Below are 27,679 nucleotides of genomic sequence, written 5' to 3' on the forward strand. Positions count from 1 at the left end.
TTTGTTCACTGGTATAGTCCCAGCATTAGATCAATCTTGACATGCAGCAGTCTCTCAAGAAATATTTGTGGAATGTTGACAAAATGAATTAAGAGAGGTGGAATTTGAACCCTAGCCATTTTGAACCTGAAACTTTCTACCAGGCAGAAGTCAACTTCTTCAGAGTTTTAATGTTTCACTGAGAGATTAAATGTGAGGTTTGCCCCAGGGTGATGTGCTATTTCAGTGCTTGGTGTCTCCTTCCTCATTTTCATTTGCTCATTTGTATAAATTGCTTTATATAAAATGTCACTGCCACTTAGGAGAATCTACAGTTATGTCAAATATAACTAAAATGATACTGAGTATGTAAGAGGCCAAGCAAAAATTAGAACTATTTCTTTAAAAATTCCTAAATCCACTCAAGCAGTTGTTCTAACATATACTTTGAACTTTGTAATACTTAAAAGTTCTTCAAGAATATGACATTTTCTCTGGTGTCCCTTCAAATGCCCTGTGGAAGTTTCTGAGGATCTAATCCTCATCTTCTAGGGAAAAAAAAAAAAAATTTTTGCCTGAAGACTCAGCCCTGTGTAGAACTGAGTTCTCACAAAGTTCTCTTGAGAGAGCATACAGCTGTGCTCAGAGATCAGAGGACTGATTCATCTTCACCTCAGATGAGCATTTATATTCCATCTGTCACATGTGAATACCAAATACAGCAATCTACCATTTCCTGAAAAAGATGTTTTTCATGTACATTTATTGTAGGCATCATTTATATAAAGCAGATACCAAGGCACTTAGACTGACTCTGTCAAGTCAGATGAAGAAAAAAGATTATGGTTTCCCCTCAAATTACGTTTAACGAAGTCACAGTTTGCCAATTTTCAGTTCAACAATTATTTGTCGAATGTCTGCTGTGTGCTGGGCACCATACTAGACATGGAGAATACAGAGATGAGTAAATTACCCCTCCCTGGAACTCACAGTCTGGTCAGAGACAGATGGATCTCATGGAGCATGGTGAGGGCAGTGGTGCTTGGGAGTGAGGGAGACAGAAGAGGACAGAGCATCTCCTGAGAAAGGAGAGGTGGGTGAGTCCAAGCTCTCATTTCACACTTGGACTCATACCAGAACCTTCCACAATGTTGCCAAAGGCTTTTTCTAGAATTTGTCAATCCAGTCATGTCCCTTCCATATTTAAATACCCCAACAGCTCCCCACTGAATGCCCCTAAGACCATGGCCCCCTTTCAGCCACTCCTGTGTCCCCCGACTGCCCCACTGCTTTACAGCCTGAGTGCCCAAGTTCAAATCTTGCCCCCCGCGGTTTGTCAGCTCTCTGAGCTCAGTTTCCTTAAACTGGATTAATGTCAGTAATCTGTCTCATAATGTTATTGTGAAGATTGAATGATTTGATCTAAAACTCTGAGAAAAGTGCCCTGTGCATAGGACTGGAGAAGTGATGCTTATCACACCATTCCTCTCTGTGTCCCAGACTGGTGGTAGTTTCTGTACCTCCCTGGCTTTGCAGGAGGTGCCAATTGCACGCATTGTTGCTACCATGTGATTTAATTCTTCAGCTGCTTCTCACCATTTCCTGTCTTTAACATCGACAAATTCTGGAGTTGTCAGCCTGATTAGATGGTAAACTCTGAAGATTCGGCATTTCGCCACAGGTGGTTTTTTGTTTTATTTTTGTACTTCCCCACAGAACCTAAACACAGGGCTTATTGCAGACACTCAAACATCTCTTTGTTGATGGAGGGGGAAATCCCTTTTTCTCCAAGTCTCTGTGAAAAAAAAATTTTTTTTTTATCACCATTCTCTCCTTTTCTTCTCTCCACTGTGCTATTAGCATGTTAATGTTTTTTGCATATTTCTGCTGTAGCTCTCCTCCCATTCCATTGTAATCATTCATTTCCATGCCCCCTCCCCCCCCCCCGCCCCAGCTTCATTTCTGTTGCTTTCATTTGTCTCTCTGGCCTTTAGCAAAGGCACTGCGTACAAATAGACACTCCTATATGAGTCAGTGCTCAATAAAGAATAATACATGTTATATTAATGCCACTGTATTTGAGGGAATCTGTGAGAAAAAAAATTGAGTGCTTTCTTTGTATCTATTTCTTTTGGTTCACTAAATGTCCAAGAAAGACCTAATGATTTAAGTACTCCAACTAAACAAGCAGAAAACTCTCAAATATTCTTCTAATGTAGAGGCAAAACATTCCAACAATTTACTTGTATGTCTGGTAGATGCATGTGTTCTAAGATAAAATGTTTTGTCTCTAGTTTCTAAGAGAATATCAAAATATGAAACCTACCTAAATTGTTAGAGAGGTAAAAATGAATAGTGAATTTTGACATTGCTTTTTTTTTTTTAATTTTATTTATTTGAGAGAGAGAGAGCACACACATGCAAGCACGGGGAGGTGCAGAGGGAGAAGAAGACTCCCCGCTGAGCAGGGATTCCCACGCTGGGGCTCAATCCCAGGACCTTGAGATCATGACCTGAGCTGAAGGCAGATGCTTAAACGACTGAAGTTGCAGTTGGGTGATTTTCAGCGCAACAATTATTTGTCCACCTGAGCCACCCAGGTGCCCCTGACATTGCTTTTTTAAACTACTTTGAGAAGAAATTAAACTTGAATTAGATTTCACAGTTCTGACATTTTCTACTAAAAATTATTCTGATTAGGTATTGTATAACACAGTAGTAGATGATACAAGTTTCATCTTTTATGGATGTGATTATAGATGAGAATTGATTGTTCCTTATTTTTTGTTTCATTTCCATGCTTTGCATTATCTTATAAAAGATAAATCTAGGGGCGCCTGGGTGGCTCAGTCAGTTAAGCATCTGCCTTTGGCTCAGGTCATGATCCCAGGGTCCTGGGATCAAGCCCCAAGTTGGGCTCCCTGCTCAGTGGGGAGCCTGCTTCTCCCTCTCCTCCCCGCTTGTGCCCTCTCTCACTGTCTCTGTCGCTATTTCTGTCTCTCAAATAAATAAATACAATCTTAAAAAAAAATAAATCTAAGCAATATCTTTTAGCAGTGGAGAGGTAATGAAAAAAAAATCATGTCCGTTCTGCAGCTTCATAAGAGGGTGGAGACTGCATATATCATGTGTGTTTTAAACTCATGCTTACAATTTACTTACTTAGTTTTACTTATGTTTTTAAAGTAGGCTCCATGCCCAGCATGGAGCCAAATGCAGGTCTTGAACTCCCGACCCTGAGATCAAGAGTCAGATACTTAACTGACTGAGCCACCCAGGCACCCCAATCAAGAATACTGTGTATTTCAAATTTCTCTTTTTATTAACTTTTTATTGCTTTTCAGTAAAGTTCTGTAGTTTTCATTATCTAGGATTTTTAAATTATTGGATTTATTTTTAGACATTTTTGGCTGCTAGGAGCAGTATTTTTCACAAGGTATTTCCATTGGTTGTTAACTGTGTGCAGGACAGGTAGTGACTGTTGAACATTGATTTTTCCCTCACAGACTAACTCACAATCAGACTAGATCACCCACCTACTTCTTCTTCTTCTTTCTTTTTTTTTTTAAGTGGGCTCCTTGCCCATCATGGGGCTTGAACTAACTGCCCCAAGATCAGGAGGTGCACACTCTATGGACTGAGCCAGCTAGGCGCCCCTAATGCTTGTGATTTAAATGCTTGCCTACCACCAAATCTTCCCATAGTTTTTCTCAAGATGAGACTTAATTGTAACAGAACCATTCGCAAGTTCTGTTTTATGTTTAGTAAGAACACTGCAGTTGTTGGTAATACATCTCCATGACTAAATTTCTTACAGCAGTGAGGGAATGTGTATTTTAAGCCAGTACATTTCAGAATATAAATAAAGTTCTCCTACTGTGATTTTTTATTTGTTGGTATAAACTTAACTCTGATTATTAGTGTAAGTACTAGAACTTTTGGGTCTTCTTACTTCCAACAAGTATTTTATGCCAATTTCAGGTTTCTCCTTTTAGTTTCATCTCCGTTCCAAACTGTCCCACTTCTGAGAACTCAATCATAACCTCCATTCTTCCTCCTTCCTTGCTCCCTCCTTTATTCCCACTCCCACAGTTGCCTGATCCCCAGTCTTCTCCCAGTTCTCAAACCTTTGTATCCACATGGTCCCAACCCTGTTCAGCCACTACAGCCACATTTTGACTCTGATTATCAGCTTTTCTGCTCAGTTTCCCCTGCCCTCCCATCTCCCCACGCCATGTTATCTTTTTGTCCCAAACCTCCACTCCCAGCTTTGGGATTCCAGGCCACTTTGTGTCCATTACAGTCCATAATTTCACATTCAGCCGGGCTCCCAAAGCTTGAAGGTCTTTTCACTCTTCTCTTGTTGACTCAGTCTCCTTTGTCTCCATGGATTTGCAACCATTCTTCACTTGGGATGTCCTACGCCCCCTCATTACAGAGCCCCGCTAGGGATGTCCTACGCCCCCTCATTACAGAGCCCCGGCTAGACTTCTTCACTCCCAGGAGATATTCTTACTTGCCCAAGAAGATTGAGGGCATCCACCATCAGCTGCTTCCAACTTCCTCTGGCTGTATCTCAGTTTTGTATCTTCCTCTCAGCCTTCTTCTGACGTGTCTATCTTTGAGGCTAACCTCCTGAGATTGTATAGATTAAACTGACTTTTTAAGCCAGTTTCTTAAAGTGAACTTATTTCTTGGTTTGTGTGTGTGTGTGTGTGTGTGTGTTTGTTGTGAAGACAAACAGTTTTGAAATAAGCAGTCTTGGACAACTCTATTGCCCACTTGTGAGAGTATGGACGGCCCTGGTTTTGCATGAGTCTGTGGCATGCTCAATTTCAGTTACCACAGTTTAATTAAATAACACCAGTCCCCCAACAACATGGTTTAAGTTTCAGTTACCAAGATTTATTAACTGTGAGGAGTTGCATAGAATACAGTCTTTGCTGCTAGCGTTTTCTGTCCACAAATCACTGTGTAAATAACAGATGCATATGGTGGCCAGTGACCAACATGGTTTCTTTTCACGTCTGTCAGTGATTGGTTATGATGCATCTATTGGTCGTTCACAGACAGCAAAGAAAGTGGTTGCGTTGCTTCTTTGTCTGCTGGTGGTAAATGTACATGGCATTTTATACAGATAGATGATCGAAAGAGAGAATTGGCTGATAAAGATGAAAATTCAGTAAAGGAAAGAAAAGTGATAATGCCAGAAGTGAGATTCAGTTCACATGTAAATGGGGTTCTGGAAGAAAAAGGCAACCGTGGGAATGTTAACACTGCCTCTGTTCAGCAGCCTCTAGCTATGCAGCCAGAAGAACTGAGTGATGGTGAGTTTATGGACATAGTGAGGAGCGTGGCTGTGATGGAAAGGATGAAGATGTCCCAGAGGAAGGGACCCCGGCACAAGAATTCATATTAAAGGAACTTGTGGAGATATTTCATATTATTAAAAGTGCAAAGGTTAAAACATGGAAAACTGATCTAAGCTTGGAAAGGAATGTGGCCAGTTGCCAAGGCATGGAAAATATACTCATTCTGTATTATAAGCTCTATGATGAGAAGGAGAAGAAGATAAAGCACTGTTCAAATTGTTCTTGATAAGTTTATTACAATGAAAACTTTAATTCTCCATGTTTTAAATGACAGAAAACTAAATACAGATTAGCTTTACAATTTTTTCATTTCCCTATATGTTTATGTTCAACAGTAAGAGTTTTTAGTGTTTTTGATAGAGACTTAAAAATTACCTTTCATATGTTTGTGTCCACTTACGCCACCATCAAAGATTTAGGGGAATCTGTTAGTGCTCTCTGCTGGTACCTTGTTCTGTTTGCCATTGTTTACTTGTTTGTTCAAGCTCTTCCTCTGGTGGCTCCCTACTTCAATGCACATACATGTACTTAGGTTTTTGATTTCCTAAGAAAAAGGCTTCACCTCGACCCTGTTGTGTTTGAGACCCACTATACTCTTGCTCTCCCTTCCTTTACCCTCATTTTTTTCTGAAATAAGTTAGACCTGCTGATTCAGTTTACTTAACCATTTTCTTTCTCTTTAGTTCTTGTAGTCACTTGATATTAGGCACCTCGAGGACAAAGGTCATGTCTGTTTTATTACTGAGTATACAGTACCTAACCTGGCGACTGGCATATATGGTCAAGACTTGATATGTCTCATTTGAGGAGTGAGTTCATAAAAGCCTGCACCCACCATCCACCCTGTCCCATTCACCCATTCCTCATCTCTATTATCTCTTTAGCTTGGCTTTTGGGAAACACCACTCCACCTGTCCCCACTACATCCATTCCCCTTTGCATATTCTTTGTTCTAGCCAAAGTAAGCTGCTCGTTGTTTATTTGCTGCCTTCCATTTCTTCCTTCAGACCTGTCCTTATGCTGGCCTTCCTCCTAGAAGTGTGCTCTATTATATCATTGATCATATCATATCATCATCTCCCCCTTTCAGAGCCCTGCCCAAAGTCTTTCTCTATGAAGCCTTCTCTGATTTCCTTCTCTTCAACCACTGCAACCTTTCTCCTTCTTTAAACAACTATGGGACTGGAGCTGCCTCCTAGGACTTGCCAAATATGAGCCATTTATGCTGTTATATTTACCTTTTCCCACACAAATAGAAGCTCCCTGAGGCATCTGTTACTCTTTCCTATGTATAACACAGTCTTTACCCATAGTTGGTACTGAATGCATGGTTTGTCGGATTTTCCTGCAAAGTGAGATTCCAGAGAGCTCTCAGGGAAACTCCATGCCACTAAAAATATTGAGGGTTCTCTGGATTTTTTTTTCTAATTCTCAAATAAAAATTCTGTGTGGTGTGTCTACTTATCTTAAAATGTCAAAGGCCACAAGAGTGGAGACTGAGAAAGTGGCAAAATGTTAGAGCTGGAAAGAATTTTAGCGATCCATGAAGTCCAGCCCTTTAATTGTAAAGGTGAGTAATCTGATGTCTAGAGCATGTAAGTGATCTCCCCCAAGTCACACAACCAGTTTGTGGTAACATTTGGGCCCACAGCGCAGTTCCCAGCCCTGTCTAGTGCCTGTCCCCACAAACTGCCGTGGGGCATGGGGCATGTGAGGATATTGTTTAGGGTTTATGTAGTTAAACTATGGAAAAGAGGCATCTAATAGTCTCATATTACCTTTTATGGATTAACAAATAAGAAATTGAATCTCTAATTAGATTTTTTTCCCCCTCTCTCCTTCCCTTAATTATTTCCAAATTCTCTGACTGGATTTATTTGCATTAACTGGGAAATTTCTGGAAGCATTAATCTTCGATGGCATAGATTCATTTGCTAACACTTAAGTAAACTTTTTCTTGAAATAAAACATACATACAGAAAAATGCACAAAGCATAGGTATGCAGTTTGAATTTTCACAAAGCACACACATCCATGTGACCTGCACCCACATCAGGAAAGAAAGCAGCACCAGCAACTTTAGAAACATTTGACGAAATAAAAGCATTTAAAGCTATATAACTTTCTTTTTTCTCCCCACAGGTATTGTCAGTCTGTGTGTTAACAACAATCCTTGGTTGTATATTTGGGTTGAAACCCAGCTGTGCCAAAGAAGGTAATTACTACAGTAATTCGTGTGCACATGTGTGTGTGTGTGTGTGTGTGTGTGTGTTGCTATTTAGACTTCTTCAGAATATGATTAAGAAAGTGTTATGTCCTAATCTGTGGGTCCTCAGTAGTTACTGCAGATTTGATGCTGGTTTGAGCCTTCTTGAAACTCTTTTGTTGAATTAGCCATATAATACTCTATTTGCAAAACTTCATCCTAAAACAACAAAGGGGCTAGGACCAAAAAATCAACCAAGCAAAGCGAAAACCCCCAAAGCAACAAAAAATAAATTAAGAACAGTGAAACAAACAAGCAAATATGGCCTAAAGATTCTGGTGCTGGGCCCCTGGAACCCTCTCCCTGACTTTGTCCAGGGACTCCGAAGACACTCTTTTTCCCCAGGGAGTTAGTTGCTGAAGCAGCTCTGGACGGGTTACTAGGTAACCAGGTAGCATCTCTGGGCAATCAGAAACTTATTGTTACATGCCCTTGGCTTTTAAAATTGCGGGCCTTGGTGGTCAGGAGCTAGGATTATTCCTTTTTTCTGTTGGATTTGCATTATTTTACAAGTGGATTTTAGTAATCTAATGAAAACCTAGCTTTTTCCAGGTATCTAGTAAACAGTTACAACATAAAATTATTGTTTTTGATAAGAAGTCTTCCTTCCATATTCACCATGTATCCATTTAACAAAAACTTGCTAGTACCAACTAGCATCTTGTGGGGTGCCAGGATGCAGTATGCTGGGCAAAATCCACGTGTGGTCTTTGTCCTTAAGCTGGGAGTCTAGTGTGAGACTGGGATAGTAACCAAATACTCTAGTTCGGATGGAAATAAGTGACGGAGGGGAAGGACAAGGTTTTATAAAAGCTTAAAAAAAGTAAATCAGACCTTGACTGGGAAATTTGGGCACCACCTGGATCTGAAGGCCAAATCTGTATTTTAGGTGATGGGGGGAGGGGTACTCCTGCAGAATGTTCGTACGTGGACATCACTTCTTTCATACACCAAGCCTGGGGGTGAGGTAAGTCAGGCATTCTTTCTCTTTCTCTGAAATATTCAGAAAATTAATTTTAAAACTTTATCTCACATTTTGAAATTTTAGAGAACTTTATGGCTGTGTAAGCCAACCTTTTCTGAGCATAAAACATTCAGCACAAGTCCTTCTTCTGACTTTCTTTACCATGCCATAAGGATTTAAGTCTTAGCAGCCCCAGTTGGGTTTGTCATAAATTTTAAAAGTTCTTTTTTTCTATGGCAAGAGAGAAAATCAAAACTCTGTGCCTTCTTTTTGTGCCACTTTCTTCGTGTATTTGTGAAAAGATTTTTGGGTACCTTTATTACGCCATCTGTGTTTTCTAAGGTAGGATTTGAATCTATCTTAGGTATATTAGTTGATGTTTGCTTTGTGCTTCTATGATCTGAAAGCTCTAACTCATTATTCTATATTTTCAGTGAAAAGCTGCAAAGGTCGCTGTTTTGAGAGAACATTTGGCAACTGCCGCTGTGATGTTGCTTGCGTTGACCTTGGAAACTGCTGTCTGGATTACCAGGAGACATGTATAGAACCAGGTAAATAAAACTATGCAGGGAGGGCACCTGGGTGGCTCAGTTGGTTAAGCAACTGCCTTCAGCTCAGGTCATGATCCTGGAGTTCTGGGATCGAGTTCCGAGTCAGGCTCCCGCTCAGAGGGGAGCCTGCTTCTCCCTCTGACCCTCTCCCCTCTCATGCTCTCTCTCTCTCTCAAATAAATAAATAAAATCTTAAGAAAAATATGCAGGGAAAAAGATGGGGATCAGGGACAAGTTCTTTATCTTTTAGGTATGTGATTTATCTAACTCATTTGAGATTTTTAAAAATTTGGCCTTTGTATTTCCTTAGAGAAAAAAATGTCACGAGTTTTGCCTTTGTTCAACACTTTATGGAGAGCCAAACCATGCCTGTTTTTAATGTATGCAGAAAGCCAATATAATCTAATTTGTACTTTAACTTCAAAAAGACTGCTTGAAATATATGAATATTTTCAGTGTGGGCTCATTAAAACAAGAGTTCTTAGGCATCCACTTCTTTTTATTGAAGTATAGAGTTGACACAGAATGTTACATTAGTTTCACATGTACTTACATGTCTACTTACACTTCAAAATAAAACCATCAGAATATGTATGTTTTCTCAGTTTGATTTGGATTTCTCTACGTAGGTCATGGATATTTAATATTTAAATGAGAATAAACCAGATTCAGGTGAAATTTTGAGAACCCTGAAAACGGCTGGTGGGAAGAAGCCAAGAAAGATCTATATAAGAATTGTACGAGGGGCGCCTGGGTGGCTCAGTTGGTTAAGCGACTGCCTTCGGCTCAGGTCATGATCCTGGAGTCCCGGGATCGAGTCCCGCATCGGGCTTCCTGCTTGGCAGGGAGTCTGCTTCTCCCTCTGACCCTCCCCTCTCTCATGTGCTCTCTCTCATTCTCTCTCTCTCAAATAAATAAATAAAATCTTTAAAAAAAAAAAAAAAGAATTGTACGATAATAATGTTTGTCCATGTTTTAAAATGACGAAATTCTGTTCTTTTTAGCAACATAATAACACTTATTGCATGCATGTTTTCTGTTAGTTCACATCAACCACTGTGGTGGCCGACCCTGCGAGGAACTCTGAGGAATGAAAGAGTTCCTTGTGTCTCGTGGATCTTGCCCCGGAGGAGAGCAAGTCTGCGTCCACTTCCAGTGTGTTGAATTTGGACCATAACGTGTATTTTGTTGTTTGTTTCTAGAACGTATATGGACTTGCAGCAAATTCAGGTGTGGGGAGAAAAGGTTGTCCAGAAGCTTGTGCTCCTGTTCAGATGACTGCAGGGACAAGGGCGACTGTTGTGTGAACTTCAGCGCCGTGTGCCAAGGTCAGCTCTCCACGCGCCCATCTGGTTCCACAGCAGCCTGCCATCCTCCTTGGTGGTGGCGGGGTTTTGCAGAGCTGTCATTTTTTACATTAGGGATCCTATTTATTGACCAACTATGTTGGCCGAAAAGATATTGAAAAAGCATTTTATTAAAGAAAAATTCAAACATGAGAGTCAGGAAAGTATGCAGTGAATCTTGTAGCCATCCATCAGTTGAGGAATTCCTATGACCTACACACAGCAAATCTTGTTCTGTGTAGAGTTACTCCCTCTCCCGCTACACCCCTTCATGTTATTTTGACATTAGCTACACATTTAATGCTGCCTTGTGGAAAGATGGCTTTTGCAGTCCTGGCTGATTTCTATGTCCCAAGTGCCCTCGTTGTGAATGAGGACAGTGTCTGCCACATGTTGAAAGAAGAGATGTGAAATTACTGCCCAGGGTTATGGGTATTATGTGAGCTGATGCTATTGTGATGTCTTGTCCAAGGGTTCTTTGAAATTGATATGAGGGGAACTAAGATATCCAGGATTTAGTACTAGAAGATGTTGTTGGGTGGATAAAAGGAGGCTTGTAAATTTTGGCTGAAAATATCAACCACTCAAGAATGAAAAAGGTGCCTTTGGGCGCCTGGGTGGCTCAGTTGGTTAAGCGACTGCCTTCGGCTCAGGTCGTGATCCTGGAGTCCCGGGATCGAGTCCCGCATCAGGCTCCCTGCTCGGCGGGGAGTCTGCTTCTCCCTCTGACCCTATCCCCTCTCATGTGTTCTCTCTCATTCTCTCTCTCTCAAGTAAATAAATAAAATCTTTAAAAAAAAAAAGGTGCCTTTAAGTTCCCACAAATACAGTAATATGTTTTAGTCTTGCAATTACACATTTTTTTTCTTCCTGATATCAACTAACTCTTACTATGAGACATAGTAACTTTCTGTATTTGTTGTATTTCCCTAGAATCATGCCCCATATTATCTACATATCTGTTAACATTTTGTTTTTGGAATCTGTCATAATATGTCTCACAGCATCACAGTTATTGTTACTGTTCAGTGTGTTCAACTTGTTTTATTTCTTGAAAATATTTTAGGACAGAAAAGTTGGGTAGAAGAAACTTGTGAGAGCATTAATGAGCCACAGTGTCCATCAGGGTAAGATGATATTCTGAAATACTATTTTTTTAGAGTACTATTTTTTTTCTCTTTCCACAGAATAAAAATAATAATCAATCATTCGTTCATTAAATGTTGTTTTTAGTCAGGCCTTGTGTTGGTCACTGGTGGTGTAGAGTTAATTATGGAATGACCCTTCACTCTGGAAGCTAACAGAAAAAAAGGAAGGTCATGACTATTTAGTCTTTACTGGCCATGAGCAGTGGGTGGAAATCTTTTGTCTTTCTCATTAGGAAGGAAGACCTTTTACTTTCTTTCTTTTTTTTTTTTTTTTAATTTAATTTTATTATGTTATGTTAATCACCACACATTACATCATTAGTTTTTGATGTTGTGTTCCATGATTCATTGTTTGCGTATAACACCCAGTGCTCCATGCAGTACGTGCCCTCTTTAATACCCATCACCAGGCTAACCCATCCCCCCACCCCCTCCCCTCTAGAACCCTCAGTTTGTTTCTCAGAGTCCATAGTCTCTCATGGTTCGTCTCCCCCTCCGATTCCCCCCCTTCCTACTATCTTCTTCTTCTTTTTTTTTTTTTTCATTTGTAGCTTTGAGAGTTAAACCTGTAGCAAATTACTTTATAGCTTTCTTTTTATTTTTTGTATTTTGGTTCACTTATAAATTTTGGGGGATAAGCAATGTATCTGTGAGAGAATGTTGCATAATTTTTATTATTCATATTGGTTCTTTTTGTCCATAAAGTATTTTGCACAGTACCTTATGTATACTAGGCCATCAAAAAAATTTGTGTGCAATTCAAAGAGGGGAAATTTTATGAAGATGTTAGATATATTTATCTTTGCTCCACTTGAGATCTACTGCCTTGTATAATTTGAATTATTCATCTTCAGAAATACATTTTTACCTTTTTAAAGTCATGATCTTTTTCCAAACTATTAAAAATTTTAAAGCTGTACTTTAGCTTATTTTGTTTGTGTATATAATTTATTTTTGCCTTATAGGATGTGTATTTTTTTTCCTTTGGATGAGAGAGCACTTTTTCGTTTAAAACAACAGTAGTAGCAACAAAAACTAAACCCAAACCAAAAAATTACAATAGAAGAGACTTTTTTCAAAGGGACCTCTCCTGTACCTTGAGCTGTCCTTTAATTCCAAGGTATATTGGAAAATTTAGATTTAGTGAATTTTGAGTCTTTCTTTTCCTTCTACACATTGGTCATTATTTTTCAGTGGTAATATTGATCCTTTGAGTGGAAATGTAACTCTTCCTTTCTTTACAATGAGATCATAATTGGGAACATGTGCTATTATACTGCAAGTCATGCTAGTATATTTACCTGGTGGCACAATGAACTGTTTATGTTTTATGTTGAGTGAATACAAATAATTTCATACAGTTATGGACCATTGAGACCCTATGCAGCTGGTTCTAGAATCTTCTAACTGAGCTATGGTACAAACACTAGTTAGTGGAAGTTACATACCAATTTTTTTTTTCTTTTGTGTTTATGTGTGAGAGTAAGCTGAGGAGGAGGTAGAATTGAAAAAAGGCAAGGCAAAATTAAGCATTTACTCTCAAATTTTAAATTACTGAGTAAACTGCTTTTTACAGTTATCCTGTTATGTACAGATCTCCCATCATCCCCCAGATATCATTAAAAGTTCAAAATTTCTGAACCATGCCTGCTCTGGTTTGGCCATGTAACAGTTGCCCATAAGTTATTCGCTTTGATTGCACACATCATTGTGTTTTTTGCCTCCTTCTTTGGATTTCCACACCACATACATTGTGTGTGTGTGTGTGTGTGTGTGTCTGTGTGTCTGCATGTACGTACACGTGCACCCTCATTGTTCATTCCTAGCTTTGGATCATTTCTTTTTTTATTTAAAAGTAGTGAATACATCTCAAACTTCTCTACTAAATAGTAATATCTTTCAAATATAGTAAATTTAAAAACTAAATTTTATATATAATTTATGTGATATGAGGTACCATCTAGTAGATTCACGTAGAGACAATATCAGAAGATAGTTGTTCAGGAAAAAACTTGATGGAAACAAAAACATATTTAGAAAATGCAGTTTATTAACATTTATTCTCCTGCAAATTGGGAAAATATTACTACATTTTAGTAGCATTTGGTTCAGCTTTTGGAATAGCGGGGACTATGAATATTCTCCATATAGTGGCTCAAAATGGTATGAGTGCTTAAGAAATACTATTTGTTGATATATGTATATATCATATATATTTAATGAAATGTAAAAGCATGTATATAAATGTCAATGTAAAATCTCCTTTATAAGGATGCTTGCTGAGCTTGTTAGTTTACTTTAGATTACATAACCAACCTCAGTGAGAAATCTTCACTGGACCTGTGCCAAGGAAGGAAAAGAACCTTCATGGATGTTTGTCTTCCTTCTCCTTCTTTAAACATTGTTTTTTTCTTTTTCATTATCCAGGTTTGAAACGCCTCCTACCCTCTTATTTTCCTTGGATGGCTTCAGGGCAGAATATTTACACACCTGGAGTGGCCTTCTTCCTGTTATTAGCAAACTAAGTGAGTAACTTCAGAGTTCTCTGTTGGGGGTGTCACCATTTTGGTGAGATAGACTAGGGATGCTGGCTTTTTTTGGAAAAATACCGGCAGAATGTGTTTTACCAAACATCACTACTGCGAAATAGTTGAACCTGATGATAAGGAATTAGTCTCCAATATTATAATTACTTATACTTCTAAGATAATACAGTTTATATATTTTTTTTCTTAGAATTTTGGATTCCTTTTGTGGAAAAACCATTTATTTAATATTTATCACATCTTTAGAATTTTCAAAATGAAAGTATTTCTGATATGATTCTAGTAGTGTGGACATTGAATATTTCCAGGTATCCTATAGTATCGTATAGTATCCTTCCAATTTCTTTGCCTCATACAAAGACCTTAATGGAATGATTATTCTATAAGTTATCGATGTAATAGTAGAATGGTCTTAATATTAATGCTGAGGTTTTAAATCACATTAACCCCCAGTTATGGGTATCACTTGTATCATCATTTTTATTGAGAAAGGAAAAAAAATTGTATATGCGTATAAAAATTGTAGAACTTTGCACATTATCAGTGATCAATAGTTAAGTAGTTACAGTGTAATACAAGGCTGAAATAGAAGTAAATACAATGATTTTAGTGTTCTGGAATTCTAAAATATTATTTACTAGACTTGAGTATATGAGATTAGTTTAAACATTAAAATCATTCTCAGTAAATACATGTGTGCATTTATTTTACTTCTTTTATGAGAAACCTGAAGTATTTTGGGAAAACGTTTTAAAATTTCTGTGTTTAATTTCTACCTAGAAGAAAATAATTTTTATACATAATCATTGACATGGAAAAAAAGTCTTCAGCAAAAAGCAGGCATCGTCAAGGAAGGCTCTGTTCTTACCAGTTCGGCCCATGGGCTTTGAAGCTTGAATCTGGTCCTTTGTGACCATTAGGAGGGAAGTTTGTTTCCATAGCACCAAATATGCAGCCTGAGTTCAGAATTAAGGAGTTGTGGATACTATGTGTGAAGTTTAAAAGAAATCAGCACACAATTAGCCTAAGCCCCAGCTGTGGATAATTGGGGGACATACTTTGTAGCTTTGCACTGTTTGGAAGGCATTGAGATAGATAGACGCTTGCCAATTGGAGGAATGTTTTCAGCAGCGATGTACTGAAATGCTTGATTCATTAGTTTATGTAGTCTTTTCCTCAATAGTAGAGACAGGAGAAAAGGAGCATGATATCAAGGCTAAATCCGGAGCAGTCTGACTTCTGTGCTTTCTCTGGCATGAAGCCAGACGATGCCTTTTATCTTTAGAGACGTGTTGAGTTTGTCCAGAGTTAGCTGGTTCTGGATTTTCACACTGGGACACTGTCCCCCACCCCAGCTACTGCTTCACCCTTGTTTTAATTTTGCAGATTTTGCTACCAGTGCAGTTTGGTTTTGTTTGTTTTTTAACTACCTCTTAAAACTTAGGTATGTGACCACTAAGTAATATCAGACAAAGATCTAGTAGGCATCATTATTACACATGGTCCATCTGGAACTTCATGTTATTGATAAGCATGGGATAATTCTTTCATTGGCTTAATTATCTTGTTTAATATTTCTCTGAGAAAAATTAACTTATCTTAACATTGAATTGAATCTATAGTGTTGCTTTATAATTAACCCTAAAGTTTTATATGGTTTTAATACTATTCAGACTTATTTACTAGCAAAGCTAGATGAAGTAAACAGATTGTCAATTGCATTTAATAGCAATCTTTAATTTTTTTCCCTTGTAGAAAACTGTGGAACGCACACCAAAAACATGAGACCAGTGTATCCAACAAAAACTTTTCCCAATCACTACAGCATTGTCACTGTAAGCTCCAAGTTTCAACTTTATATGTTGTTCACAGAAGTGAGATGTAAATGTTACATTTTTTGAGGGAATAATTAGACATCAGATCAGAAAAGAATAACTTCTTTTCCAGTATATAATTAAGCAAGGAAACCTAGCCAAATCTGCACTTTGGGGAAGGTCACTTTACCTTCTGGTCTCAATTTTTCCATCTTGAAAAGAGACTATAAAGACTCCAACAAATGATTTCTTGGTTTCCTTTCGGTTTTAAGATTTCTCCAATTTTTGTGTCTTGTTTCTTCTTATAGTTTTGTAGCTTGCTGTATTTGTAAAATTTGTCCTACACTCATGGGTTCTCAACTTGTCTTTCCAATCATCTTGATGTATGAGTTTAAGCAATCCGTTTTGCCTGACTCTAGAGAGGATTACAGGCCTGTTTTTGTTTCAAAGTTTCCCAGTTTAATTGGAGTCCAGAAAAAAAGTCAAATTCATTAGGCATTAGGTTGAAGCCAGAAAATTAATTCTTTAGCTTGTAGTAATATGAGCTATTCTCAGACTCAACTAAAACAAAATTTGTTCTACAGAAATGCTTTACTCAGCAATGCAAAAGGAAAATACAACACTTTTTTAAAAATTGGGGAGGCTGTAGGGGTGCCAGGGTGGCTCAGTTGGTTAAGCATTCGACTCTTAATTTCGGCCCAGGTCATGATCTCAGGGTTGTGAGATCTGGCCCTTGTCAGACTCTGTGCTTAGTGTGGAGTCTGCCTGTCCCTCTCCCTCTGCTCTTAGCCCCGCTTGCACTCTGTCTCTCTCAAATAAATAAGTACATAAAAATAAAATCTTTAAAAAAATTGGAGGGGCTGTCATTTATATAGACCCTCATCCATACGATTCCTCACTTATTTTCTCCTGTTACATAATTTACAACACAAATACTATATAAGATCTTGAGTGTTTGGTTGTGTTTTGACAATCCCATTGTTTTGTTCTTCTCTCCTTAAACTATGTTAAGTTTCTTGTAGCTTCAGTTACCTGTTTCTCTTCGATGATTTTGTTCTTTGACTTTTACATTGAAAACTCACAACTTGCATAAAACCTGTTTTTGTCTTTTTTAGGGACTTTATCCAGAATCCCATGGCATAATTGACAATAAAATGTATGATCCCAAAATGAACGCTTTCTTTGCACTTAAAAGTAAGGAGAAATTTAATCCTGAGTGGTACGGAGGAGAACCAGTGAGTTGTTTGTTTGTTTGTTTTAGCTACTAAAATAGTTTGTTTTTTTTTTTTTAATTCTCATCTATTTCAATTAGAGTAAAATAACAGATTCCCTGGAGCTTTTAATAACCTACGTCATTGATCTTGTCCGTGGCCATCCTTTTGTAGATGGGGATGAATGCTGATAATCCTAAATACAGCTTGTATCATTGTGTAATGGGAGTAGTTTTATTTCATAGCTGCATTGGGGAAATTCTGAATCATTTTTTTTTTCTGCTTGATTCTACCTTCTTGTACTAGTAGTTTATAGCAGTGGTCTGGGGGCCATATTTTGATCCACACAAAACTAACTGTTTCTAAAGGAGGTCAACTTTGACTTCATTTGTATATGCTAACTTAGAAGGTTCTTTCTGGCCATGATTTAGATGTGTTCTTTGTATTTTTTTAAAAATTGCCACAAAAATTCTGTGGGGTCTTTTTGGATAGTCTCGATATTCTTCTAAGAAGGAAAAAGAGCATGATGTTTAATTTGCAGGGTATAAATTCAAATTTCTTGCTGATATTTAAAATGATGTGACTTTGGGCAAATTATTCTTTCTGTGGCTCAGTTTTCTCAGATTTATACTGTAGATGATATCATTAACTACCTCGGGGTGTGATTCTGAGGATTAGCCAAATTAATAATTGGGATGCTTATGGAGATACTATTTAGAATTGTAATTGGCAGTAAGTACTTGTAAATGTTAGTTACATAACAAAAATGTCAACAAATTATATACATGTATGCTTGGGAATATTTTCTTCTTTCAAGGGGAGCCCATTAAGTAAGGCCGGGGCTCTGAAAGTTGCAGAGGTTGCCAACTGATGGTGTCTATATTTTTTAGGTTACTTTAATCTCTGATTATTTCATTTCATTTTGCTGCTGAGTCCTACTAAGTGATTATTTTATAGTCTCACTGCTGAAGCTCCTTAACCTCAAAAACACTGTAACACTGGAGAGGAGTGCATTGATGTCACATGAACATGTACTTTCCTAACATGCACGGTTGTACATTTCTGACTTGCCTTCATTCTCTTCCCCAGATTTGGCTCACTGCTAAACATCAAGGCCTGAAAAGTGGTACATTTTTTTGGCCAGGATCAGATGTGGAAATTAATGGAATTCTCCCAGACATCTATAAAATGTATAATAGGTATGTATAGGTGTACTTTTTTCAGAACAGCTAATCTGTTTTAAATCTCAGCTTCTCCTTTTTATCAAGTCCCAAGTTCCAGCATTTCTGTGATGTGTTGGCTGAAAAATGAGAACAGTCAGAAAAAGAACTCTACCTTTTAGATGGAGGGTAAATAAGTTTTGGGTAGTTGGATGGACAGTAAAAGTAGACAAAGTTTTTTTCTCGAAGTTTTGTAGAAAGCGCTGGTAACATGTTGGAATTTGCATTCAGAATCTTTGGGCAGGAATAAAAAATGAAGTTGTGGGGACTGACTCCAACTTTTATTTAAGAGTCACGAGTGAGTGAGCTGTCCATGAGGTACCCTTTGTAGAATGTATTGACACATGGGTTATTCACCTGGTAACAATCGCTGTTCTCAGATACAGGAATAATATCCTCAAGTAGATATAAGAAGCAAATTTTTATTTTTATTTATTTATTTGAGAGAGAGAATGTGTGAGTGGGGCGAGGTGCAAAGGGAGAGGGAGAGAGAGAATCTCAAGCAGACTCCTCACCGAGTGGGGAGCCCAACACAGGGCTTGATCTCACGATCCTGAGATCACGACCTGAGCCAAAATCAAGAGTCATATGATTAACAGGCTGCCCCACCTAGGCGCCCCAAGAAGCAAATTTTTAAACCCAGTTACAGGTTTCATATGTGTAAAGCTTAACCTTTGTTCTTTTATTGGGGAAACAAATTTGAGTTTTCAAATTAAACTTTTGCATTGTTTTAAACACAATTAATGCATGGGATTGTTTTAGTCTTTCAGTGCTATTTTGGGTAAGAAAAACACTGATATTTTAAACTCGGATAATTGTCACAAATTGTTTCATTTTGCTTATTCTTAATTTTAGTTCAATACCATTTGAAGAAAGGATTTTAGCTGTTCTTAAGTGGTTGCAGCTTCCTAAAGATGAAAGGTATGTAAAGGCCTAATTTCTATGGTAAATACTCCTTCGTTTTATAGAAATTACACAATATTTTAAAATGAGCTGCAAGAAACTTGGCAATTGGCTCTGGCCCTTTATATCCAAATGAACTCTTTTTATGGAACATTTTGAAGAATTCCAAACCTGTAAATTATTTCTCAGCAAGTTTAGAAATGTTACCCCAGTGTTGTAGACTTTTTAATCACTATCGATTATTAAATTATTCTTTCCATTCTGTTTTACAATGTGTTTATAAAATATTACATTTTGATGCTGTTTGATTTAGACCACACTTTTACACTCTGTATTTAGAAGAACCAGATTCTTCAGGTCATTTGTATGGACCAGTCAGCAGTGAAGTAAGTACCTTTTTATCAGTGATTACTTCTAACTAAACCTTGCTTTGAAGCATGTTTCTAGACCACTCTCTAAGATTCCAGGATTTGGAATGAGTAGTAAGCACAGTTTTACTAAACCAAAGGATGCGCTTTCGTAAAAATAACAGTAGGGAGAATTTGTCTTGTCTGTACTTTCCACGGTGCTAAATCGAACTGATGGTAAATTCTATATTCTCAATTCCAAAGCCTTTATCCACTCCATTTCTCCCTACATTGACCTAAAAACTAAGGGCTCTTTGGAAATGTTGTAAATGGGTAAGACTCCAGTTTTCTATGTAAATATAGGAGAATTAGCACAAGAAGCCTCCCATGACCTTTCCACCCTAGGAGATACATCTCTGATCTCTGAGCTCAGGCTCACAACAGAGCTCGGGCATCAAAAAATAGGAAATTTTGTCAGAATTGTAGAGAATTTGAAATAACTCTGGTTTTATTGAGCGGTTACTAGTAAGCTAGAGATGGGGAAACAGCTCACGGACTAAGGCTGTCAGTGTAAGGTCTTACTTGACCTGACACTCTTTCAGGAACTTAGCTCACTCCTGGCTATGTTTGTAATCGGTATAGTGCTTTAAAAGATCAAATACTGCTTTCAGTTTTTGTGTGGCCATATAATTTTTGTATCTTGGAGCAGAGGAAGCATTAGAACAGAAAACAATTTGAGCTTCTTTCTTTGTACCTCTAAGCTGACTTCCCTTATGATGTCTGTTTAATCTGTGACCCTAGATCTGAAAAGAAACAAGAAGTAAGGATCTGTGAATATTGTTGGTCATGACGAAAGGAGAATCAGTATAGCCAGCATCCCTAATCTCAGAATCTTTGTTATCTTTTTCCCCATGTGACTCCAAGAGATAAAAGACTAGGAATAGCTAGAATTTCACCTTCAAGCTGGATAGTTTGTGAGCCTCAAAGACTCTTTAGCACCGAGCCTAGACCAGAGCCTATCCTAAGGTGTCTGTTGTGAGCTCCAGTTTGAGACTGCTTCTTGCTCTAAATGCTTGCTTCAGCAACAGCAGAACGAGGGGAGAACATAGGCTCATTTTTCTCACTTGAATTTAAAACACCTGCCTAAACCATCTTCTCCTGGTTTCCCTTACCCTGGGTTTACTCCAGATTTGCCCCTCTTAGAGCATAGGTTCCTCTTAGGCGCCATCTTGTCAGCTAAAAGCGAGCAGAGAGAGAGGGAAGTTAACCCTCAGTCTAGGTCTGTATTTACTCTCTGGATTTTTTTCAATCAAAATCCATCTGCAGCAGCTCTAATGTAGTTAGTGATTCCATGTGCCCTTGCTTGGCTTCTGTCCTTCAGCTAAGCACAAGTGCTCCTTAGAGGGGCAGGAAGGAGGACACCTGGTGGACAACGCAACCATGCCATCATTGGTGAAAGAGAAAAGCTTCTTGTCAGTGTTGTGTTGGTTTGACAGTTGGCCAGATGCTAGGGTAATTTTTATTCGTTCACTAAATTCCCCGACACTTAAGGCTCCTGTCCAGGTCAGTTTGGCTACAAGGAAGTCTAAGGCTCATTTGGTAATTATTAGATTATCAGATCATATGAATTGTAAAGTCAGTGCTTTTCTAATTTCACTGAAGATTTGCCAAAGTACTACTTTGCTGATTCATCTGCATTCAAGATTGAGCCCATTGCTTTTCATATTATATTCACCAACTTGTAACCTCTGTTAAATTCTAATATTACTGCCACATCGAAACCCACTTTAATACTTAAAAATTCCAACTCGAATTACTTGGGTAGTTTTGAGTGAATGAAAGACCATATTGAGGGAGTTTGTTTCATATTACAGTGAAATTCATTGACCATAGAAATAAGACTGATTTGATACATAACAGAAAGCGCATGTAGAATTGCAAAGAATTTTCCTCCGGTGGTTTTGCAAGGAGAGCTGAAAAGAGAAATGTCAAAAGCAAGTTGCTAAAACCATTTGCTCTTTTGTGTCCTTGTGATATGTCATATCACATGCAGTTTGTAAGGAAATACATGCAGTTTGTAAGGAAATAATGGGTTGTATTCCTAGTTCTAATCTTAAAAATCAAATACAAGAACTCTAAAAAGCATTTCATGCATAATTTTAACATTTTTAACAGTTTAGACAATCAGGTCAGCTGGTGTCATTCCCAGTACTTATAATTGAGCACATATGTATGGGATTTGGACCCTTCTTTTATTAATGGGCATTGTTTTACCTGCCCTGTCTTAGCCTAATGTCAATCAGTTCATCATAGTAGTTGTATCCACTGAACTTTCCTTGTATTCACAGAGATAGCTTTGTATAGAAATAGCCATTAGTATGGAATCCATCACATGAAATCGCTTCCCTTTCATAGGTCATCAGAGCATTGCAGAGGGTTGACAACATGGTTGGCATGCTGATGGATGGTCTAAAGGAGCTGAACTTGCATCGATGCCTGAATCTTATCCTTATTTCAGATCATGGTAATCTGACTTTGCATCATTTACCCTTCAGGTTAAATGGTGCTCCCCAAAAAGTTTCCTTGCTTGGTTATTGTTTCATTATTTCTTCTGATTGTTATAGTTAATTTTTTTAATGTGGTTTCTTGTGGAAAGTTTTTAGGAAAAAATTATATTAAACATAAAGTACAAATAAAATACAGAATTCACAGAAACCTAAGAGCCTATCAGTGACAATGTACCCATCTCCTGATTTGGGGAAGGTTTATACCAGGAATTTTAAATAGTTACTTACTTTGACCTTTAGAACATGTTTGTGTAACAGCCTTGGGAGTACAGAAGCAATGAGTGCATAAGAAAATAGAAAACAAGTTCTTTTTGTTTGTTTTTCTTGTTGTTATTGTTTGCTTCAGAAATAATTACTAAAAGCTATTTCTAGAAACGGTTGTAAGAAGTTCTGTTCCAAAGAAGCTACAGTTCTGGAATGAGACTGAGAATTTTATGCTACCATTCGTATTCTAGGTGATCTGGGGAAAATGAGTAGGCTTTTATATTCAGTCTGAAACTGTGATATTCCTCCTCACATAAAGATACTGTAATACATATATAAGAAGAAATATTAAACTAATTGTGGATGAAGGAAGGGAAAAAGTTGGTTTTCTTTGGAAGTAAAGGGGTATAAATAGTTGAAATTTTGTGTCTTACCTATTAGATGCTTAACTAACGTGCGTACTGAGCACATAGTAATTGAATTAAATTCTGGAGGTGAAAGAAATTCTCTTCTATACGTTAAATTCCTTATTAAAGTTGCAACCATGTTTGGGGATTTTTTTCTCCCAGGCATGGAACAAGGCAGTTGCAAGAAATATGTATATCTGAATAAATATTTGGGAGATGTTAAAGATATTAAAATTATATATGGACCTGCAGCTCGATTGAGACCCTCTGATGTCCCAGATAAGTACTTTTCATGTAAGTATATATGATGCTAATTTTGAATATGATTACATCCAGAATACATTCCTCTAACTTATTCTATCTCTACACTAAAGTGCATCAATTAGAGTTAATTTCCTTTTCATGCTTAATTTTCCAATGCAGATCTTCTGCACCCAAAGGGATTTTATAAAGGCACTGGGTGTGAGGACACAGGTCTAACCACTTATCTCTGTTATTGATTGCTAAGCATATTATTTGATGAGCTTAGTACAATTTTATGTTGTAGTGTGTGTTTTACTTGTGTTAGATTCGAGATTACTTGTACTAAAAAAAAACCCCGAAAAGTTCAGCTATATGTATTCAAGTTTAATTAATGACATTCCACTAAAATAGCTTAGAGCTGTTATAGAATAATATTCTATTATGAGGAGGAATGTTGGCAATTCTGTAGTTCTTAAAATTCTATAAACAACTGGTTTCTGTCCTCAGAAATGACTTTCCTTGACCATTCCAAAACACAGTAAGAGTGTGTTTTGTAAACAGAGAAGAAAAAATTTCACATTCTGTCTTGACTACATGTGGAACCCCAACTGCCAAGAAATTTTTTAAAATATTCTTTTGGGGCGCCTGGGTGGCTCAGTCATTAAGCGTCTGCCTTCGGCTCAAGTCATGATCCCCGGAGGGTCCTGGGATCCAGCCCTGCATCAGGCTCCCTGCTCAGTGGGAAGCCTGCTTCTCCCTCTCCCACTCCCCCGCTTGTGTTCCTGTTCTCGCTAACTCTCTCTCTCTGTCAAATAAATAAATAAAATCTTTAAAAATAAATAAATAAAATATTAATTCTTTTGCAAATGAAGTCCATTTCCTAATTGTTTGCACCTCCGTTATGGCCTCCTTTTTGATTGGCGTCTTTGGTAACTGTCAGATACCTACAGCAAGTCTTGTTTATCTTTTTGTTATAGTTAACTTTGAAATAGAGAAAAAAGCTTGTCCGACTTTTATCGGAATTGGTTAGGTTTGGGCACTGCTGTGCTGTACGTTTCCATAGATACTTTTGAATATTCATGAGGAGACACAGATTTCACTGCAGGAAAATGTTTATGCAAATATTAAACAGTGTGTTAACATAGTGACACTCAGCAAAGACTCTGTATATGCTTGGCAAGTTTTAATTAGTATTTTTTTTTTTAATTTATGAAAGTAGTATACAATTGTTACAAAGCCTGTTATAAAAACTGTACAGGTCGGGGCAGTGAGATAAGCTTTGACCACACCCTTATCTCATTAGGTCTCTGTTTTCCAAATTAATTTATCAATATACATACATAAGATATATATATAATACATGTTCTTTTATCTGAATAATTTCCTCAAACTTATGTAAAGTATAGCTAGAAGAATCTTTGGAAAGCTAGACATTTATTGATTTGTAGCATAGAATACACTACATCTGTGGTCTTGCTATACAAATTCAGTTTCAAAACTAGTCTACTTGCACTCTCTTCTAAGATGCCCCATGTCCTTCTTACTTGGAAGTTCTGGAATTATCAAATATCAAAATATGTAAAGTAAAAAGTAACAGTTTCCCTAAACCTCCCTAATTCACAACTCATTTCCTCTCTCTAGAGATAAGCATTGCTAGGCTTGGACAATGTGTTCCCAGATATCTGGTATGCGTATATAAGACATGTTTGTTTTTTAATTTTATGCCATGAAATCGTACTACATCTAGATGCATGGACAGATAGGATGGTCAGATGGATGGACGCATATGGATGCACAGATGGATGGATAGATATTCTGTAATTTGCCTTTTCATTTAACAATATGACACAATTTCACAGGCATGGGGTGGTTCCTAACGATCTCTCTCATTCCTGCCAATGACTAATACATAATGATTTAAATAGGCTGTTTGAAACCTCTTTTGATATTTAAATATAGAGTTTGATTCTGACATTCAGCATTTTTGTTTTATTTTTAATTGTAGCATACCATCAACAATTAATTCTTATCTTTGTCCCCCCTCAGTTGATTATGAAGACCTTGCCAGAAATCTTTCTGTGAGTCTCTTTATGTTTTCATTATCTAGTTATTGTTAGTTTTGTTTAATATATATTTAGAAAAGAGATTCAGTATCTGTTCTTGGGATTTTAGCATTAGAATTTTTGAGTATGTGGGCCAGCATTTAAATGCCCTATTGTTTTTAAAGATCTTTAAGGACATGTCCCAGTAAACTAGCATTGAAAGTTTTTAAGGGGGTACCTGGATGGTTCAGTGGGTTAAACGTCTGCCTTCAGCTCAGGTCATGATCTTGGGGTCCCGAGATTGAGCCTTTGTCAGTCTTCCTGCTCACCTGGGAGTCTGCTCCTTCCTTTCCCCCTGCCCCACTCATCCCTCTCTCTCAAATAAATAAATAAATAAATAAATAAATAAATAAATAAATAAATAAATAAATCTTTTAGAAAAAGTTTTTAAGGATTCATTTATTGTCATTGTTTAATTTTTATGACAGTAAAGAAATAATTGGAAAAAAAACAGAAGGAAAAAAATTTATAGCTATATCACCATAGGTACTGTTAGCATTATTATATATTTCCTACCAGTCTTTTTTATGCCCTTTTAAAAAATAAGTTTTTGTCTTGGTGGTGAGTTATCTATAGTACATTTTTTTACTTGATATGTTTTAAGTATTAAAGAAAATTCTTGATATTGTAGTTATAAGTGTTTGAAAAGAATATCAGTAGTAACTCATAAAAACTCAAAAAAATGGTCTAAGAATTTTGGGGTTTTTATGCAGCAATTCTGATTTCCTGTTAAAAACATGAGTATTGAATTGTGGGAAATGGTCAACTGGGCATTATATAAGTAGTAAGAACTTAGTTATTTTTGCATCTGTGACTTATTGAGCAGGCTGGTAAAACTTTTTATCAGAAAAAATTCATACAGAATTAAGCAATTTCAAGAGAAGTTTACACCTAAGAAAATAATGGAAATAAGAGTATTTCTTTACCTTCTATAATTTCAGTGCCGGGAACCAAACCAGCACTTCAAACCTTACCTGAAACATTTCTTACCCAAGCGTTTGCACTTTGCCAAAAGTGACAGGATTGAGCCCTTGACATTCTATTTGGACCCTCAGTGGCAACTTGCATTGTAAGTTCTAATGGTTTCCAGGTAAACTTAGCCTGATATGTTAGTGATTCAAGGTAACCACTGGGTCCTTTCCAACAATGTTGTTATATGAAAACTGTACAAATATGATTCTCTTCACTCTATCCCGGGGTTTCTCAACCTTGGCTTGTTGACCTTTTGGGTCAGATAATTCTTTGTTGTGGGGAGCTGTCCTGTGCATTGCAGGATGTTTGAAAGCATCCCCAGCTTCTACCCATTAGATGAAAAAGCATACTTTCCACAGTTGTGCCAACCAAAAATGTCTCCAGATATTGCCAGAAATGCCCTGGGGAGGACCATCCACCCCCAGCTAGGAACCGCTGCTCTGCTCACATCCCTATTGATTATTTCTTTTTTTTTTTTTTCCCTATTGATTATTTCTTATGTTCTACATTAGTCTTATCACTTAGCCATTGTATCTCTTCTGCACATTACAGCTATACTAATAATACCTTTAAATCCAGCAAGTAACTGGTAAAAGCTCTTTATAATAACAAGCAATTACTTTCTTCATAGAGTAGTTTTTTTCACCTCAGTTTTTTGGAGTGTTAGAAAATTATTCGGATGGTTAATATTGTTAATATCTCAAAATATGATAATTAACTCTTTTGATGGTTGCCAGGAAGCCAAGGATGATAAAGCAAAACCTAAGCAGTGAACAAGGATTGAGTGAACATTTCACTGTCTCTCCTTTCACTAGAGAGCTGTGCTTTTAGTGTTTGGAAGAAAAACATGAAGGAAGGGATGGTCCTTACCCTCATATGAATAATATACTAATATTTCACGAACATCTACTGTATTCCAAAGATTTCTTTAGACTAAGCCATTTAATTTGTACAAACAACCCAACATGAGGAAATTGAAACCAGGAGAAGATAACTAACTTGCCAAAGTCACAGCTAGTAAATAGCATAGTCAGGGTTCAAAACTAGTTATGTGTCAATGCTGGTGGCTTTTCCCCTCCAGCCACACTGCATATAGAGTTGATTTATCTACAGAATAAAAGATAAAGGTGGCCCTTAATGCTTTCCAAGCCTGGTGGTTTTGTTTACCTTTTTTTGGTTTGTTTAACAAAATAGTTACTTATTCTTTATGGACAGAAATAATGTCACGATTATAAATTTGGCGGTATGAATAGACTTTACATCATTAATTCATATTATGTCAAAATTAGGAATCCTTCAGAAAGGAAGCATTGTGGAAGTGGATTCCATGGTTCTGACAATTTGTTTTCAAATATGCAAGTAAGTAAACTTGTTATACTTAGAAAAATAGTTTATATCTGAAGAAAACTGTATAGAGTTATAGACTTCGAAACGTGGAGGGTGATTGTATGTCTTGAATGAGAATTAATGAAGCTTATAATTTTGTATAGCTGTATTACTTTGGGCATTACATTAAT

General features: G+C 37.3%; 1 protein-coding gene across 2 annotated transcripts in view; it reads left to right on the forward strand.

Moving 5' to 3' along the window:
* ENPP1 (ectonucleotide pyrophosphatase/phosphodiesterase 1) overlaps positions 1–27,679 on the forward strand; it is a 72,368-nt gene that overhangs the window by 26,663 nt on the left and 18,026 nt on the right. Inside the window, exons 1-16 of one of the 2 annotated variants that reach the window (XM_045865553.3) lie at positions 6,780–6,921; positions 7,494–7,566; positions 9,016–9,132; positions 10,335–10,460; positions 11,545–11,605; positions 14,054–14,151; positions 15,928–16,007; positions 17,102–17,221; positions 18,287–18,396; positions 19,273–19,338; positions 19,634–19,706; positions 22,083–22,191; positions 23,008–23,139; positions 25,135–25,166; positions 26,132–26,259; positions 27,452–27,521. In XM_045865553.3, coding sequence (XP_045721509.2) covers positions 6,895–6,921; positions 7,494–7,566; positions 9,016–9,132; positions 10,335–10,460; positions 11,545–11,605; positions 14,054–14,151; positions 15,928–16,007; positions 17,102–17,221; positions 18,287–18,396; positions 19,273–19,338; positions 19,634–19,706; positions 22,083–22,191; positions 23,008–23,139; positions 25,135–25,166; positions 26,132–26,259; positions 27,452–27,521 — 1,422 coding nt within the window. In that variant the 5' untranslated portion in view covers positions 6,780–6,894. Of the gene's footprint in view, positions 1–6,779; positions 6,922–7,493; positions 7,567–9,015; positions 9,133–10,334; positions 10,461–11,544; positions 11,606–14,053; positions 14,152–15,927; positions 16,008–17,101; positions 17,222–18,286; positions 18,397–19,272; positions 19,339–19,633; positions 19,707–22,082; positions 22,192–23,007; positions 23,140–25,134; positions 25,167–26,131; positions 26,260–27,451; positions 27,522–27,679 lie in introns of those variants that run through there. The other variant, XM_045865552.2, reaches the window with a different exon arrangement.

This window comes from Mirounga angustirostris, unplaced genomic scaffold (genome assembly GCF_029215605.1).
Source record: "Mirounga angustirostris isolate CCGP_5_RB_7025 unplaced genomic scaffold, mMirAng1.0.hap1 SCAF_8, whole genome shotgun sequence".
Taxonomy (NCBI): Eukaryota; Metazoa; Chordata; class Mammalia; order Carnivora; family Phocidae; genus Mirounga; species Mirounga angustirostris.